Raw genomic sequence first — 18,273 nt, 5'->3', positions numbered from 1 at the left:
ATCTCCACTAAGACGTGTCTTTAAAACAGACGAGTCCTCTTTGGATGATTAATGCAAAATAATCCAGAAAATGTTCCAGAAAGACGCCCAAACTCGTATCATTTGTTTTGCTCATTTACATAATTCCATGTATATTAATTCATACTCTAGATTTAAAGAAAATCCTTTCACCCCCGGGACATTTTACACGACTGGGGTCATGAGGAGAACACGCGACGTCACAACAGAGGACGGTGCACAACACAACTACGCAACCTCCTCACAAAGTCCTCGCTGCAGGACGAGTGTGAAATCAAGGACGACAACAACAACACCACCCACAAACAGTTTCTGCCTTCGGGCACCAGACTCCTGAACCGTTCCATCAACACCTCCTCACATGTGCAGCTCGAGGCTCAGAGCACGTAACTAAACTCGGCTTTTAGGCTTTTTATTTACCAGATATGGAGCAAGAACGTTACAACGCGTACGACAATAAATATCTTGAATCTTGGGTCTGACGCTAAGGTTTTTTGCAGGTCAGTTTTGTGCACTTTCCCCGTCTTGTGTTAAACATACAAAATCATTAATAAGAGCCGAGGACTGAAGCAGCTGCAGACCGGCTGAGGAGAGGAATGAACTCTGCAAACTGCTCCCACTGAGTGCGAATGTGCTTTTTGTTCCAAGACAAACACAACAACACGGGCCGTGTCTAAACGTTGGCATAAGAAAGGGCTTAAATCTAAACGCAGCCACTTCCCCGACCCTCCACATAAACACTCTGATATTGTTCCGTGCAGCAATAAAACTATAAGCTGTGAATAAACTGTCCTGAGAGGGAGAGTCTAAAGCCTTAGAATGAGCTGGAATCGGTCCAGTCGCTGGCCGATGTGAAAGACGAGGTATAATAAGGCTTCGCCGGGGGACGGGGACGAGGCTGTAAACAGGCGCTGCAGCTGTCCGCGACGCACACATGAAAAGTGGGTGCAGCACAGAGGCTGTGCCGAGTGTTTGCGGGAGGATAGAGTTACTTTAGCCGGAGCCGGCATCCTCGGAAAAGGAGGCCGGGGGTTAAACACCGTGCGTACGTGTGTCTAATTTTCTCGATGCCCCGTTGCACAATCGGGGTGCACAGTCAGGAAACAGTCAGCGTCCAGGCCGCGGCAGATTACCACAGATTAATTTCTTGGATTTGTGAGGGCTTAAACAATTAAAGATGGAGGACATCAAACAGGTGGAACCTGCTGCACGTAACCTTTGCTCAGTATATGAAGGACAATGGAGGCTCAGCCCCCTGACCCAGACTCCCTGCAGCCTGCAGCCTTTATATAACAACGCAACCAGGAAAAAATGTACATTTCACGTATTCGTATTATATTTTACCTCATTTCATCTTTTGTTGTGTCTCGTCTCGTTGTATCATATCGTGTTGTATTGTATGGTGCCTCATTCCATCATTATCTTATTTTGTTATTTTATTGTAATGTATCGGTTTATGTCACGTCGTATTGTGTCGTGTTGTCTTGCTGTAGAGTATCTAGTCGTGTTGTGTCGTTTCTCGTCACCTCTTAGCGTATCTTGTTTCAGATCAATGTGTCAGATCGGATCAGGTTGTGTTGCGTCGTATCTCGTCTCGTCTCGTTGTGGTGCAACAGGTCCTATCAGGTTCTCGTTCATGTCCCTTCAACCAATGACTCTTTCACATGAATGACTTAACGTCCATAAAGCAGATTTTAAAGTAGTTTTTAGTGCGTTGGCTTGACGTTGGATTGTAGCCATAGATCGGTATTTAAATTGGCTGGAGACAGAATAAAATAAAATATAATATAATAATATAATATCGCTGCAGGTATCATATCATCGTACCTATAGCACATTATAGTATCATATCGTATCATATTGTATCGTATCATATCGTATCATATGTTATTGTATCGCTCATCGTATCGTATCGTATCATATCGTATCGTATCTTATAGTATCGTATCGTATCATATAGCTCATCATATCGTATCTTATAGTATTGTACCGTATCGTATAGCTCATCGTATTGTATCATGTCGTATCGTATCGTATCATGTCGTATCGTATCGTATAGCTCATCGTATCGTATCGTATCGTATTGTATCGTATCATATTGTATCGTATCGTATAGCTCATCGTATTGTATCATGTCGTATCGTATCGTATCCTATTGTATAGCTCATTGTATCGTATCATATTGTATCGTATAGCTCATCGTATCGTGTCGTATCGTATCCTATGGCATCGTATCGTATAGCTCATCGTATCGTGTCGTATCGTATCCTATGGCATCGTATCGTATAGCTCATCGTATCGTGTCGTATCATGTTATTGTATCGTATCATATTGTATCGTATCGTATCGTATGTTATCGTATAGCTCATCGTACCGTATGTTATCGTATAGCTCATCGTATCATATTGTATCGTATCCTATCATATTGTATTGTATTGTATCGTATATCTCATTGTATCGTATCGTATCATATTGTATCATATCGTATCGTATTGTATCGTATCGTATCATATTGTATCATATCGTATCGTATATTATCGTATATCTCATCGTATCGTGTCATGTCGTGTAGCTCATCGTATTGTATCGTATCGTATTGTATCATATCGTACCGTATTGTATTGTATCGTATAGCTCATCGTATCGTATGTTATCGTATAGCTCATCGTATCGTATCGTATCATATTGTATCATATCGTATTGTATCGTATCATATTGTATCATATCGTATCGTATCGTATCGTATAGCTCATTGTATCGTGTCATGTCATGTGTGTGTCTCTTGTCTCGTCTGGTCTCGTCTCATCACTGTATCGTCTCGTTTCATTAAAACTAAAATCGTCTCCGCTCAGTTTATCGTTACTATTCTCTGTTCTACTTCTGTGCACGTTAAAAGAGTTGCTGCACAACTCAAGTTTTTATAGAAGGACTCTTTAAATACATCACAGACTGTTCTGTAAATGTGATGAGACATGTGTAAAGACATTCGGCCTGATGATGTGACCATGTGGATTTTCTTCATAAGCTGAAAGTTAGCGTGTAGAAAGGATTTACTGAACATGCAGATACAGTATAAGGACATGAATGTATATTTAGGACGATGTGTTTGATATCACGGTTCCTCTGCAGGCGGCGGAGGGAAGATGAGGTCTAGTCTATGACCTCACCGCTGCCCCTGAACACCAGAAACAGCGCTCGCTCCATAAGGCCAAGTGAAAGACAGGATATTCCCAGAATGCATTTCACAGGGGTCAATATGCTAATTTTAGCATAGCAGCCAATGGCAGCTTGGGAGCCCGTGCTCCAGACCCAGGAGGGGCCGGGTCGGGTTTCACGGCAGAAAGAAAGCGTGGACAGAGGCTCGATCTGAAGCTGCTGGACTCGTCTATACGCGAGGCCACGCCCCCTCCCTCAACAACCACACTATAGACACTGTGGGCATCGATCATGTGACTGGGGAGGGGGCGGGGGGGCAGGCTCTCCTTGTAACAGGAATCCCAAAGGTCTTTCAGGGTGCACGGCTTCATGCATCGTAAGTTTTAGGAGGGCAGTAAATCCCTCCTCGGGATCCGAAAGCAGAACAGCACCATCCTTGGGCAAAATGCTGGGAGCCTGAAATGACCCGGAGGAATGTACTTCAACCACCTTCACGCCCTCAGAGTTGTAGCTCCGCTTTAAAACGGGGCGACTCGGTGATTCAGTCTCAAACTCACGCACCCAAATATAAAAATCCGTCCGTCTGCTGTTTAATTATAGCGACTCATTCCTGTGTACAGTTTCAAATCAGAATACGCTGTCCCCCCCTTTTTTTTTTTTACCAAGGTCAGCCAGCTCCGTTAAGTAATCTGATTAATAAACCAGGAGTTGACTAAGGTGGTTCTATCCTCAGCGTGGGAGTGGGTTTCATTTTGGCACCACAGCCCCGGAAACGTATCCGTTGGCTTGTTCCTCTGTGGACCCTGCAGGAGCCAGGAAGCGCATCCAGAATCAGATGCCTCCGAGGGAAAAGGTGCAAACACTGTATCGCACCCGGGTGTCGCATAAGCACACATTCATGAAGACTTAGCACAATCTCAGCCGTGGAGAAAGCGGCAGCATGCACAGACAGACAGACACACAGGGGGCTAATGGAGACGAAGCCCTCGTCTATACGTTAACGGACATGGGAAGCATGTGGGTCGGTGGAAGGCCGTTAGCTCGGGTGTCGGGTTTCCCGGATTCCCACATGGATTTGATCCTCCGCTCGCCGTTCTCAAGAGCTTCCTGTCAAAAAGCAGATCCGCATGATCCAAACTGTCGACAGCAGCGGCCATGAACTAAGTGAACCCGGAGAGAACCGGCCTCCTGCTCTCAGATCCAGTCCCATCCAGGCCTCATCGTCTTCAGGCCGGGCAGGTGGAAACCCAAACACAGCGACGTCCGTGAGAATCCCAGAACGTAAAAAGCAGTAAAATGGCAGCAGAAAAATATCAACCGGCAAATTTGTGCGTAGTTTAGAGAAAGACATTTTGATGCATCGCGATAAGAAAGTAGATGAAATTAGTTTTTATTCAATAAATCACATCGTACATAATTGAATCTTCAACTCGGACTAATCTAATCTAATCTAATCTAATCTAATCTAATCTAATCTAATCTAATCTAATCTAATTTGATCTAATCTCAACAAACTTCTTCCAGACTCACTTGTTTTTTTATTAAATTAATACTGCGCTCTGCTCCACGGCCAAAAGTTACAAGGAAATACTGGATTATACACATAGTGTAGCTGTTTTTAAATTTTTTTTTTTGTTTACAGCTCTTTACGGAGCGGTTGTCATGGCAACTGGTGGTCTCTATTATGTCACACCTGTTTCTATGGTGTCAAATAACGAACTAAATCAAAACTAATAAAAAAAACACTCAAACGTTCATCAACATATATATATTTTATATCAACCATCTAAAATGACAGAAGTTGTGGACCGATACTGAAATATCGATACTTCCGATACCAGGTCTTTATGCTCTCAAATCAAAATATCGATACTTTTGATACTTCAGCCATTCCAGGTAATGTAGTAGTAGAAAGTAACTAAACTATTGAGCTGTTACACTACTTTACTTTACTACACTACTACTTTTTTTTTTTAGTTTTTTTAAGCATTGGTATCACCGATACCAGCTTGAATTTTACTCCATATCGGATCGGAAAGTAAATCGTTGGTATCGAACATGAGACGATACCACCGACTGAAGGCATCCTTGAAAAAAAAATGACTTGATGTGTATTTTTAGTTTGGCTCAAGTCCCGCCCACTAACATGGAGGGGGTGGAGCTTATGAGATATAGTGCAGCCTTCAGCCACCAGGGGGAGCTCTACTAGCTTTGGCTTCTATTCAGAGGAGCTGTTCCACCTCCAACTTTATACATTCTGTGGTACCGTCTGTTAATAGAGACAGAAGCTGTTACAATATTCTACCGACCACATGGTGGCGCTGCTGCTGCTTATCTACAAACTGGCATCAGATCTCAAACATGGTTTAATTTAGAGCGGGTGTCAACACAGGAACTTAAAGATGGATGTTAATTTAAGGCCAGAATGAGGCCAAAGGGACGTTTTAACTTTTTAAGCTTCATCAAAAAGAAAAGTTTGAAGCTGAACCAAAGAAGTTCTGACTCCTGAACCCAACCTGTGATATCTCACTCTACTTCACAGACTCCAGGAAGGAGGCCTGCACTTCCATAGAAACCGTTCTACTAATAGATGATGGAGCTACGCGTTGAAGGGCCCAGTGTGAACGGGGAAGGATTTTTAATTGTGGATTTTACAGAAAACCAGTGAAGTAGAAAAAAAAAAAAAAACTGGAGTAATTTGATTTCTCTTGCTAATTCGGTGCTTTTGCTGCATTTTGAATGAGCTGGAGGCTTTTTACAGAGCTGCTTGGATCAGAATGATAAATAAAAGTCCAGTCCAGAAGTAACACAATGTTTCAGTTAAACTCTAGGTTTTACATCAAACACGATCAGGCATAACATTATGACCACCCTCCTAGTATTATGTAGGTTTCCCTTGTGCCTACACACTGAGTTTAGTCTGATTGTTGGTTGGTGGTGATGAATAAACATGAGCTGAATAAAGACTCTGTGGTGCATTAAAGTGCATTTACATTTACAGTCCGTTGCTGCACATATGGACCAATAAACCAAACCACGTGCTAAATCAGCTCTAAGCTGCACAGCAAACATGAATACAGTGTATGTTTATGTGTTTCTGCATATATGTGTAAACTTGCAACAGCAAATCACTAAACACCGTCACTAATTAATGGCCTGTATGAGGATGGGAATTAACATTTTTCCTAATGACGCTGATTAAATCTGAACGTTAAGATAAACGTGATAGTGATCGAACGATGTTATTTTGAGGTGTTTGTTGCTTATAATACACCCTGTTTTAATTTAATCTGACATTGTGGTGTTTGTTGTGATTATACACTGTGATATTTGCCGGATTCATGACAGTTCAGAACCTTTTTGAGACGGTATCTTTATGAAGCCGTTTGGCCTAATTGGTCCTTGGTTGACAGGGTTTTGCCCTGAGGTTTCCTACCTGTAGTAAGTATTTATAGATATTAATGATTATTTAGACTTAGACAGACTTTAATGATCCATGAGGGAAATTAGTTGGTCACAGTAGCTTAGCTGCACATAAAAGAAACACTCTTAACCTCCTCATATGGGAAAATTGTGTTTTAGGTTTGTTGCAGCGTCTTATTCTGCTTCATTTCTAGTTTGATGTGACATTAAAATTTAACATATTCACATGTACTCATTTGACGACGTTGCCAATTCTGCTTTTGCATTAAAATAAACTGTTTTACATTTAAATTGGTGACTTAAATTGTAAAATACAGTGAAATATGCTCACGTATTTTTATTCTTCCAGTTCAAAGATGTTTATTAAATATCTTAATCTTATGGTAAAGAAATTGAGATGCAATTACTCAGGAGGTTTAAAAAATACACGTAAAATAAAATAAGATTAGATTAAAATAAAAGTATTATCTAGTTAAATAAAATAAACTGTACACATTTACAAAAGTAATCGTCAAAACAGCGTCTGGTTGTGTGGTCATAATGTTGTGGCTGGTCAGTGTGTATATAGGTTAATGTGATAAACGTATCTGGTGCACGGAGACCTTGAATACCTTCGTGTTATATCATTCAATCAGATGTTACGTAATGGAAAATGAAACCGAGACAGAACGTCCTGGGGGGCGACAGACCTTCTCACATTTAACGAGATCACAGCCAGATGGCACCAGGTTTCCATGCGGCGCCGCCTGAAGACTTGGACGCCCTCTAGTGGTTTAGCAGAGATCCTCATACCCCTGAACCACATCACATCTCCCCCTTTACATCTACATTTACATTCAGGGTTGGGTACCTGCCTCCAGCTGAAAGTTTTTCCTTTGAGCTCACACCCACGGATCTGCCAGCTGAAAGAAACACTTTAAAAAAAACTCTTTATTTACTCTTCAAATCCAAAGCATGTGACTGTACAGTGTGGAAAGTTTTTACTCAAAGCATTATATATATATTTATATATATATATATATATATATATATAAAATAATGTAATGTACAAAACTGCTTAACATTTAAAAAAAACAAGACGGATAAATGAGGGTTTCACTCCCCCTGGTCAGCGACATCAACGCTGACCTCTCCGCTGCTTTCGTCCTCTCCCGCGGGTCCGTCGTTGCCGCCGTGGTCGTGGTCGCCGTGGTTACCGTGGATGCCGTGGTTACCGTGGTCACTGTGGCCGTCGGCGTCACAATTCAGCTGTGCGTACTCCACCGGCACCTGTAGAAATGTGAGGTCGGCGTGGAGAAAAATGAAAAGCGTAAACAGATAAATTATGCAAAGTTTGGATTCTAACTTCTTGGGTTAATATTCTAGTTTGACACAAAGAACAATGTGTTTATTTTCATGTGTTCCTATTTATTTCTTGCAGGTTTGCTGGAAGTCACTTTGTAATTTGGCACAAACATGCAGTACTGTATTCCTCAGCATCGATGACCATTAATCCCGACCAAATCTCCAACTCCATTTGTAGAAATGCAGACCTAAACTTTCAGGGAGCCTCCACCATGCTTCACTGCTTCACTGCTTCACTGCAGGCACTCGTTCCAGAGTTCAGTCCAGATCACCTGCCGACATGTTTCTGAGCCCAGTTCCTTTGTTTTGGTTCATAATTGAGTCTCTTGGTCTTGTTTCCATGTCAGAGGGATGGATTTTTGGCTGCAACTCTTGCAACTCACATGAAGACCACTTCTGGTCAGACTTCTCCAGACCTGGACATCCTGGACCTGGACATCTTCTGATTTCAACGACTGCTCTAAGTTTCCTTGTCCGACCACTGCATCTACAAACTTTTGCACAGGACTGCATAAGGAAACTGGTTCTAAATGTCTAACTTTAGCTTTAAAACCTGAGAATGTTTCGGCTGTTTGCAGATGATGTGATCCTGTCGGCCTCTTCTCTTCAGACGATGACCTTCGACCTTCCAACTGGGATGGGAGTCAGGAGTTAGTTTCCGTATCATGCAAATACTATCACAATGCTAATGTCTCACATGTTCAACGTCCTAGAATAGCATGTTAGCATGCATCCCTCTCAGAAGCTGAAGCAAATTGCACAATTGTATTGTACAGTGTTGTGCGTTTGTTTTTAACATTTTTAACTAACTCCATTTGCAGAAATGCAGCCCCAAACTTGCAAGGAGCCTCCACCGTGCTTCACTGTTGCCTTCAGACACTCATTCCAGAGTCCAGAGTTCAGTCCAGATCAGCTGCTGCCATGTTTCTGAGCCCAGTCCCTTTGTTTTGGTGCATAGTTGAGTCTCAGAGGGACGGTCTTCTGGCCAGACCTCTCCAGACAGTAGATGGGTGAACCTGGCTCCAACTGGTTTCTGTTTTTCATTTAAAGTTTCAAGGATGTCCCGATCCTTGCCCTCGAGTTGGTGTTTCCTTGTCTTCTCCTAAATGTTTCTGTCAGAGTAAACGTAGTGTGGAGAGGGGAGCTCGTACCTTGTGTCCTCCCACCCTCCCCATCCTTCTCTTTTCTTTTTTTCCTCCATCGTTCATTGCAGGAACCAGGGGGACAAAGAGCTGAAGCTTCCTGAGATGTGACTAAGTTCTCCCACCATCATTCATCCCTCCGTGTCCCACCAATAAAAGTCTTTGCATCAATTAAAGTGTGGTCTGTCAAATCTTAGGTCCCACCCACCCCGGCTTCAGATAAGAAGATGAAAATGAATGGATGGAAAAGGTTAAGATGACCTTCCTAATCTCTGGAAAGAAGAAATGAGTAAACTGAAAATGAAGTGAAACATTTGTGCCAAATCATAAAGTTCATTCCAAGGCGCCACCGTCTCTACAGCTACTAAACAATCAGGACTTTATGGCAATGCTTCCAGTTACCTGTGTACAAACAAATAAAGTCCACAGGGTTTCCATTTACTCTACTGTGTCTGTCAGCGAGACGTCTCTCTGGACAAAGACACAACACATTGATGAGTGTTCGTTCCTGTTGCAGTGTTTGTGTCGCAGTGTGTACGTGACGCTACTTACGCTATCGGCCGGATCTGGAACACCTGCAAAAACAGCAGCGATCAGGAAACGAGAGGAGCGTGAGGATTAAAGGAGGCGGATGTATTCAAACACTCCAGTGAATCAGCCCTGAGTCTAACCGGGACACTTACCACTTTGTCCTGCAAGCAACACTCTTTGGTCTAAATATTTACAAAAAATAAGCCTTTGTTTTTTTGTGCGACACCGCTACAGCAAACTGTTAGTTATTAGGAGCAAATTACTGAACAATGGACACGAGTTTCTCTGGGGAGTATCCAACAATCGAGTTTGTTTCTCCGTCTCTGTCAGAACAGGAAGTAGCCTCTGACGAATGCAGGAAGTGGACACCTGGAGACTGAGCCTTCTGTTTTAATGGGACATTCTTTCACTAACAATGCTCCCGTTGGTCCCGTTTCCTGGCGTTTCTTTCTTTTTTTTTTTTACTTCTTTCAAATGCCACTGACCTGATTTTTCTTGCCATGCAACATAAAAGGAGGACGGAGAGCAGGACGTGAATCATACCTTGCTGGGAGTTACGTACTTCGCTGTAGACCGTGGCCGTGTCCACTCTTTCTGGAACTGGACCGGAGGAAATGGTTTTAAATCTTAAAGTTTCATGTGAAAGTATTTAAATTCAGATCAGCCTCACCTCTGTTAGGATCTGCCCGTCTCGCCTGCACCTCAGCGTACTGCACCTCTGTTTTCTCTGGATTGTTCTGCTCGTCGGAGTCTGCAGCAAAGCGCAGTGAACAAACCGCAGCATTAAAAACATTTTACGAGACGTAGCTCGGTGACATTTAAACTTCATGTTGGACCAACGAAGAACGCAGCAGCAATTCTTAGCGATTAAATGAACCACAATCAGAAAATAAACACTTGGACTTAAAGCTGCTGTGTGGAACTTTTGTCTCCCCCTTCTGGTCATGAGAGAAATTACACAAACACCTTTAAAAAAAAAAGAGCAAGGCATTATGGATCTTTGATTAGGCCAATTACAACAGCTGGTTTTTGGTCTGAAATGCGTTTCCACGTCTCACAGAAACACAGAAGAAATGTCTCCTCTCATGTTTCTTTATTCAAGTTGGAGTGACTTCATAGTCATAACATTTAAGCTGCTGACAACTAGCAGATATTTGTCTTGCACCTGCAGAGATTTCTCAGTATTTTTAAAGAACTGTATCTGTGTCTTCAGGGACTTTTTCACCTGGACGTAAAGTGTAAAGTTTCTCAGTCATCCAGGTCACAGTGAATCCAGAAAACATGTGAACGGGGGTGAATCGTTTTCGGACGGCGTCATAAATTGATGCCAAGTTATGTCTCAGTCCACTTCCTCTATTCAGAGAGAGGCTGAGACATCTTCCTTTACTCAACTATCAAACCCTCTGTCTTCTCTGAATAAAATGTGCGTCGTCTTGAGAGCGTAAAACAATGTAAAAACTCCAGTATTATACAAAGCGATTTAGTTTAGAATATTTTATTTACCCTGACTGCGTAACATTTGCTGAAAACTACAACGTTCCCAGCTCTGTAATAGCTTTTTAACCTCTTAAAATAATTATAATTCTCCTGACGAACCTCAGCACAGGACTGGAAATGGGAACCATGAAGACAACGAAGGCAAACAAGACTCAGGGAGGTGCAGCACATTTGCTGACATGCTCAGAATCCTAGCATGCCAATGTCTTCCACGTTCAACGTCCTAGAATAGCGTGTTAGCATGCCAACGCTTAACAAAAACGATTATCAAGGCCAGTTTTGCAGGGATTCCCTCTCTGCAGGTTGTAAACACTTGCAAGTGTTATACAAAATAAATACTCTATTTACCCTGACTGCATAACATTTGCTGAAAACTACATCGATACCCAGCTCTACCGTAGCTTTTTAACCTCTTAAAATAATTATGATTCCTTTGATAAAAAAAAAAGAAGCTAGTCTAACACTTCAATAAAAATATAAATGAAATAAGAAACTGACCAGAGCCTGATAGATGTTCACTCCAGATGCTTTTCCCCATCATGCCGGGAGTGACTGCACAGACAAAAACAGCAGTTAACAAAACAATCGCTGCTGTAATTCTTCAAAACCTGACGGATTATTTGTGTAATAGTTCGCTGTGAGAGGCTTTACCGTTGGCCGCCTCGTTGACCTCGGCCTGGGTGAGGCTCAGCCGCTCGGCCTTTGTGCCGACCGACTTCCTGAGGCAAAGATGACAAGAAACACAATCAACAGGAGGCTGCGTGTGTGCGTCATGTTCTAACAACGTGTCCAACTTTGCCTTTAAAATTAAGATTTTTGATTTGAAAAACAAAAGGAAGAAATAATACTTACACTGACAGGTTGCCAGTTCTTTTCCTCTTGAAGTGAAGGAGACGTGTTTTGAAGGCAAACACCAGGAGCAAGATCAGTAAGAAGAGGATGCAGGAGACGGCGATGAGACCTCTCTTCCAGGCTGCAAGCTTCACTGTACGAGGTATTAGATTTAGTTTTATATAAGCACTGTACCTATAAAACCTCAAACTTAATTTATTATGTCAGAGTCGAGGTCCGTCTTTCATGCAAAGGCTGCAAAGATGATAAAATACAGGTAAAAATGACTCAAACTCCTCCGACTGGTCAGCAGGTACCAGAATTATTTAGCTACAAGGAGCTCACAGCAGATACCGGAAACAAGGATTCACTTAATTCTACTCACATTTATAAACAAAGTATTAATTTTATTGAATCGAGTGTTGTTTAATTTGTTTTCTTTTGTCTTTTTAATGACTTTCAGGATGTTTCGAGTAAAGAAATATAGAATATTCTGAATAAATCTTAAGCAGCAACCGTGCATTTTATTTAAACTTGTTTTTTTATGTTCTGTTATTCCGTATCTAATTTTAAACCTCAAACAAACGTAAAACAGACCTGAGATGGTGACGGCGTTGCTCTGCTTCGGTTCGTGTGCCGGGTTCGTGCTCACGCAGAAGTATTTCCCGCCCTGCAGCCTGTGGACGTGGTTTAAGCGGTAGGTTCCCTCCAGTTTATTGGACGTCTCTGAGTAGAGCGGGCGCTTATTCTCCACGTTGTACCAGGTGAAGTTGATGGGGGCGCTTCCTCTCTGGAGGGAGCACAGGAGAGTCACGTTGTTCCCCTCAGAGATGCCCGACACGTCGGGACGGACGCTCAGCACCGGTTTGGACACGGGCTCTGAAAGGAAGTAGAAAGCGTTAGAGTCTTGTGTCTTCTATGAGTTTCATCCTTCGTGCATCAAACACACCTATGATGGTGGTTGAACGTAGCAGCTGCTGTCCGGAGACGACGGTCGGCCTGTTTTCGCTGTTCCTAGCTCGGCAAAGGAAGCTGCTGAGGTCCGTGCTCTTGAAGATGGCCGAGGTGTTGAAGACGACCGCTTCCCCCGGTTTGTTCACGTTCCTGATCTGAGTCTCCCTGTTGGGGCCGTGCAGGATGTACGTGATGGGCAGGGTGCCGTTCTGACTGTGACAGAGGAGCTGGAACTGTTTTCCCAACACCAGCGTATCCCCGACCACCCTCAGCACGGGACTGGAAACGGGAACTACGGAGAAGACGAAAGGAAAACAAAGCTCAGGGAGGTTCCAGGATAATGTCTTCCACGTTCCACGTCCTAGAATTTCGTTTTTGCCAGAAATTCTACATGTTCAATCGTCTTTTTTCAACGCCTTTTGTATTAACATGACCTGCATGACTGAGAACCTTCACAGGCAACATCCTAGAATAGCATGTTAGCATGCTAACGCGTAGCAATCAAGGCCAGCTTTGCAAGGAAGCTAAAGCAAATTAGCAGAATTGTATTGTATAGTGTTGTTGTGTTGAATGCAGTTGCAAGTATCTTGCTGATTGCTCCATGCACCATGTTTAATGTTTCAGATTTTAACATCTGAACAGGTTTATGGTACCTACAATTTATCATGAAGACTTAAACCAAACTCGTTGAGTCACGAAATCTTTGGGTGAAACTGTCCAAATAGGTCCAGATCCTGAGAGTGTTTAGCCTCCGGGTTAAACGTGTTTTCGATGCGTTTGCAGACCAACCTTTGGCTTTAACGACCTTCGCTTCACTCTCCTTAATGATTGTGTCCAGCGGAACGCCAGGCTGAGCTCTGCAGGTGTAGTTGCCGTTCGTTTTAGCGTTTGCCGTGACGGAATACGACGCGTTGTCTGCGACTTTGACGCCATTTACGTAGAGGTAGGTTCTCATGTTCGTGACTTTCTCTGTGTCGTTAATGGAGACGGTGCAGGTCACTCTGAACTCGTCTCCTTCGAATATCTCCTCGGGCCACACAGTCAGTCGAGGCTTTGAAAACCGCTCTGTGGAGTTAAAAATCAAATCAGAGGATTAGGACGAGTCTAATGATGGAGACGCTGCGATTGGGGATATTCAGCACTTGCCTTTGGCTGTGATCGGTATATAGGTTTCCTTCTGCACATTGCCCCGCTCTGCTTTGCACTCGAGCTCCCCAGAGAGGTTCTCCTGGACGAGAAGCCGATGAATGAGTATTGTGATATTGGTTGATTTGAGGATCCTGCCGCCCTTCTTCAGGAACAACTCGAAGTTGTCCCCCTCCCTCGCCTTGTACTCCACTTTACAGGTCACTTCAAGAACATCCCCCTCGTAGACGTCAGTCGAGGGAATCACGGTCATGATCGGGGTAATGTTGAGCGCTGAAAAGACACAAGGCAGAACAATCAGCCTCTTCCGTCTTCAAGCGGTTTGATATTGGTGAAATAAGAAGTTTAATCTAATCACCTCTGACCAACACTTGAATCTCCGTGCTGCTGTTTGAGCGCTGAGTCCCAGAAGTCAACCTGATCCCACAGTCGCAGTAAAGAGAAGCCTCTCCGATGTGACTCAGGGCCAACGTGGTCTTCACCGTGTTGCCGCTGGACATTACCTCGTATATCAGCTGAGGCTCTCTGTGCTTCAATCTCTGGTAGAACCTGAACAAGAGGCTCCCCTTCTCACCTGGAGCTCTGCAGGTGGCCTTGAACTCCTCATTCTCATACGGCGACGGGTTATCCAGATGCAGAGTGGGGGTCTGCAGACCTGAAGGGACGGAAACGCCGTGTTAATGGACAGGATCTGCAGCAGAAACCCAAAAATTCACAACTCAACGATGCATCAGAGAAAACTGGGTCTAAACTGTTCCCTCCGACTACGTCAACACATCTTTGGACCAAACTCAACCTTAAAATGTTGACCAAGCCATGCGTAGTTACATTTATGGGGTGTCTTTTCAAAATAAAATGTATTAAATGCAGTAATTCAGTAGAATTCCACCTTTAGCCCCACCAGCCTGCTTCTACTCTCCACTACTTTCTCTTTTCTAGGGCCGATACGTGCAACTAGATGATATTTGGAGCCGATACGGCTTCTTCTGCCTCCATTTACATGATAAAAAATGTCACAATGACAAATAAAAGTCTCAGTTTAACCAAAACCTAAACACTTATTGAACTCAGAGAATATTCAACGCTCCTATGCATGAAAAATAAACAGGTAAAAATAGGTAATAACACAAGTATTTTGCAGCTTCCAGCTGCATGCAGCTCTGTTGGTGGGGGAGGGACAGTGTATGGGCTGCACCGGTTCACAGCGTCTGCAGCGTTAATGGCGCATTAATAAATTCTCGTCATGTGAGTTTCATGTGGGCAACATCTTCTAGAAACCCAACAAGTCAAACTTTCAACCACCACTGATTCGCTCCAATATTGTCCCAGGTTTAAATGTAATATTACAAACGAGCATCTCCTCCATCTCTACCTATGACGTTGAGCTTCGTCTCGGTGCTGGATTTGTCCTTCGTCCTTTGCTTGCCCCTGACTGTGACGTGACACCTGTAGGTCCCAGAGTCGGCCGCCCGGGTCTGGTTGAGCACGTATTCCACCGAGTCCTTGGTGGTGTCCAGGGTGTGGACGTCGGCTCCGTTCCGTGTGATCTGGAAAGTGTGGGTCAGGTCGGGGCTGTCGCTGTGGCTCACGATGACCCGGCAGCGTATCCTCACCGTGGTCCCGCTCTGCACCGTGCTGCTGGGTAGGACGCTGAGGCCGACGGTGTCTATGAGCCACGCTGAGGTTCCCAGACGCACAAACACACACAGATTAGAGACAAGTCAGTGAATCAACACCACACAAAAGAAAGGTAGAGACCGGAGGAAGGCGATGCCTGGGCCTCAGAGGAGCTGCTGAAGGAAGGAAAAAGCCTCAACAAACAGAGTCCGACCCTTCGCTTCCCCAGAGAGAGGTGGAGATCTACTCCAGCTCTCCATCAGCTCCAGAAACAATCGCTGTGTCCACATCCGTAGACGCTGCCGTTAGCTGGACAGCTTTATCTCTAATCTGGGATTTTAGAAATGTGGAGAGGAAATTTAGAAAAGCCAAAGGCAACGTTCACATGCACAAATGTTCCTTTTTCTGTTTTCTGCAGCGAACGTGCATCATTCTGATACTTTTAGTCGAAACTTGGTTTCTACTTCTTAATGTAACTCAGAGACTCTCAGTGTGCAGGTAGCTCAGCAAACAGACAGGAAGATGTGGGGGAAATCCAGCATCTCAGACCATTTACATTTCTGGGCTGGTGCACATCATCATCATGTGGAGGTATTAGTTCTAGTTCTTTATGGGAGTTTGTGCAGCTCTTTCAAAGCACAATTATATATATAATGACTGAGAACCATCCAAATAAATAAGAAACTAATAATAATAAGAGACATTCTGCAGCTCAGATATAGAAATCCACTATTTAGCTGCATAGCACACTCCTACTATTATACAGAGCTAGTGTGGAAGCAGGACCTGGATTCTGCTCCGGCAAAGATCTGCTGGACCAATCAGATCATTAAGAGTCTCTGATTAGTCTGAGGACTAATTAATATATGCATCTAATTTAAAGGAGAGGTGTTTCTTTCTTTGTATCAGTTGGAAAAACTCTCATAATGAAATCCAGACATCTTGATGCCAGACTGACACTATATTAAAAAAGAGACGACCTCCTCAGTCTAACTGTACCTATATTATCATTATTATATCTTTTACTCCCATAGATGAAGGAGCAGCTTCATACTCAGAATAATCTAGAATCAGAACCTCCGTGAAACACTTGGCGACAGAAACACGGTCCGAGTGTTTTGTGCGATGCTTGTATCGTGGTGTCGTAGGCGTCTTTGTACGTCCTGTTTGTCTGGGTTTGGACTCACGTCTATTCACGTCTTGGACACTGATCCATGTCTGTGCACGACGTCCATAAACCTCAAAGTCAAACTCAGCTTTACTGTCAGTTTTCTCCACATGTACCAGACGAACAAAGGAGCTGAAAGGACGTTTCCTCCCGTCACACGGTGCAGAGGTAACGTGCATTTTTCCAACAATAATTAAAGTGCGCAGTTAAAAATAAAGTAAAATAAAATAAAAGGTTCCCAGTGTATTTGTGGACAAAGGTGCAGCAGGTTTTTGCACAGTTGTGTTTAATACTTTGACTTCACACTGTTTGTTTGTCGTCTCTGAGTTTCATCAAGAAGAAGAAGAAGAAGAAGAAGAAATCTACTTAAAACATTTGAACCTGTGCTGAATAAAAACAGCTTTACTGACTCTTAGTAAAGAGTTGCAACTATCACGGAGGCTCAGAACGATGCACACGTCATCAGAAACACCGAGAGGACCGGATCACCTCAAACCGTCACAGCGCTGGAGAAGCTACAAACCTCCCGCACCAATTAATTAATTAATGAATTAATTAAAGAGGAGTCGCAGCAAAGCGAGGTTCTACTTACACGACTGTCCCCTGGCACACGGCCCTGGAGAAAGGAGGAGGAAAAGATAAGAAGTTTAGAAACAGGAGGGTTTTAAATGAGGTATCCTTAAAAGAAGAAAGCGGCTGTGGGCTCCTTACAGATGAGCAGGAGGCCGGTGAGGAGCAGCAGGAGGAGGACGGGAGGTCTGGAGCTCATCCTGGAGCAAAGGTGGTTCAACTCGGATCTCAAGACGCAGAAAGGCCAGCGAGGAGAAGGGAGGACGAGGAGGAGGAGGAGGAGGAGGAGGAGGAGGAGGAGGTCCTCGTCTTATCAGCCACACTCCTTGTGTTGCTTGACCAACCAGGAAGCGGCTGCTACTTCCTCAGGAATCGAGCATTTACTCCGAGCTCACATCCTCCTCAGCATCGAGAGGCTGTTTCCTGCGTCCCACAATTAATGACAGCTCTGCTGAACCAGAGGTTTTAATGTCAGAAAACAATAATCTAGACCCAGACCTGAGGGACCTGAGGGACCTGAGGGACCCGAGGGACCCGAGACACCGTCCAGACCGTGGACGTAAAGTTTGAAAAGCTCAGTTTTAAACAGACTTTATTTATATTTGACTAATGAGACATGAAGCTGTAGATGCTGGTTGTGTTTTAGCCTGGAAACCAACGTCCCTCACAGATTAAAAAACATGTTTTTTAGATTTTTTACAGGAGATTGAATGAACAGCAGCTTCTCTGCACGTCTCAGAGACTATCAGGAAAACAAACAGAAGAAACGACACTGATTCACTCCAGGAGAATTTCCTCAGCGCGTCTGACCTCAGAGTCAGAGCTTCCACACGACAGGGATTTGAATAAAACTGCTCATTTCTTTGGGAAACAAAC

At 43.6% G+C, this 18,273-nt stretch overlaps 1 protein-coding gene across 5 annotated transcripts; it reads right to left on the bottom strand.

The window, feature by feature from the left end:
• Positions 1-7,509: 7,509 nt before the first annotated feature.
• Positions 7,510-17,705, bottom strand: pecam1a (platelet and endothelial cell adhesion molecule 1a). Of its 5 annotated transcripts, XM_047572662.1 has the most exons (16): positions 17,539-17,703; positions 17,420-17,443; positions 15,415-15,720; positions 14,401-14,697; positions 14,043-14,315; positions 13,686-13,961; positions 12,892-13,188; positions 12,540-12,821; positions 11,964-12,096; positions 11,763-11,830; positions 11,610-11,663; positions 10,285-10,365; positions 10,158-10,214; positions 9,636-9,658; positions 9,486-9,554; positions 7,731-7,866 (listed from the first exon to the last, which is right to left on the bottom strand). In XM_047572662.1, exons 1-15 carry the CDS (start codon positions 17,594-17,596, stop codon positions 9,522-9,524), a joined length of 2,262 nt encoding a protein of 753 aa, XP_047428618.1. In that variant the 5' UTR covers positions 17,597-17,703; the 3' UTR covers positions 7,731-7,866; positions 9,486-9,521. The 5 variants fall into 5 exon arrangements, 4 of the variants coding, with proteins under 4 accessions (XP_047428616.1, XP_047428619.1, XP_047428618.1 ...); XM_047572660.1 differs by lacking the exon at positions 9,486-9,554 and having other exon boundaries at positions 7,510-7,866; positions 17,539-17,702; XM_047572661.1 differs by having other exon boundaries at positions 9,486-9,658; positions 17,539-17,705.
• Positions 17,706-18,273: the final 568 nt, after the last annotated feature.

The sequence above is a fragment of the Mugil cephalus genome, chromosome 20 (assembly GCF_022458985.1).
Source record: "Mugil cephalus isolate CIBA_MC_2020 chromosome 20, CIBA_Mcephalus_1.1, whole genome shotgun sequence".
Lineage (NCBI taxonomy): Eukaryota > Metazoa > Chordata > Actinopteri > Mugiliformes > Mugilidae > Mugil > Mugil cephalus.
The sequence above is the reverse complement of the archived record's forward strand: the minus strand, read 5'-3'. Positions and strand labels throughout refer to the sequence as shown.

Excerpts from the sequence above, each read along its gene's own strand:
- pecam1a (XM_047572660.1), bottom strand. The coding sequence starts at position 17,596 with ATGAGCTCCAGACCTCCCGTCCTCCTCCTGCTGCTCCTCACCGGCCTC. Across the intron at positions 13,189-13,685 it reads GAAGGTCGTTAAAGCCAAAG|TTCCCGTTTCCAGTCCCGTG; the intron begins GTTGGTCTGCAA and ends TCTTCTCCGTAG. Across the intron at positions 11,664-11,762 it reads GGTCAACGAGGCGGCCAACG|TCACTCCCGGCATGATGGGG; the intron begins GTAAAGCCTCTC and ends TTGTCTGTGCAG.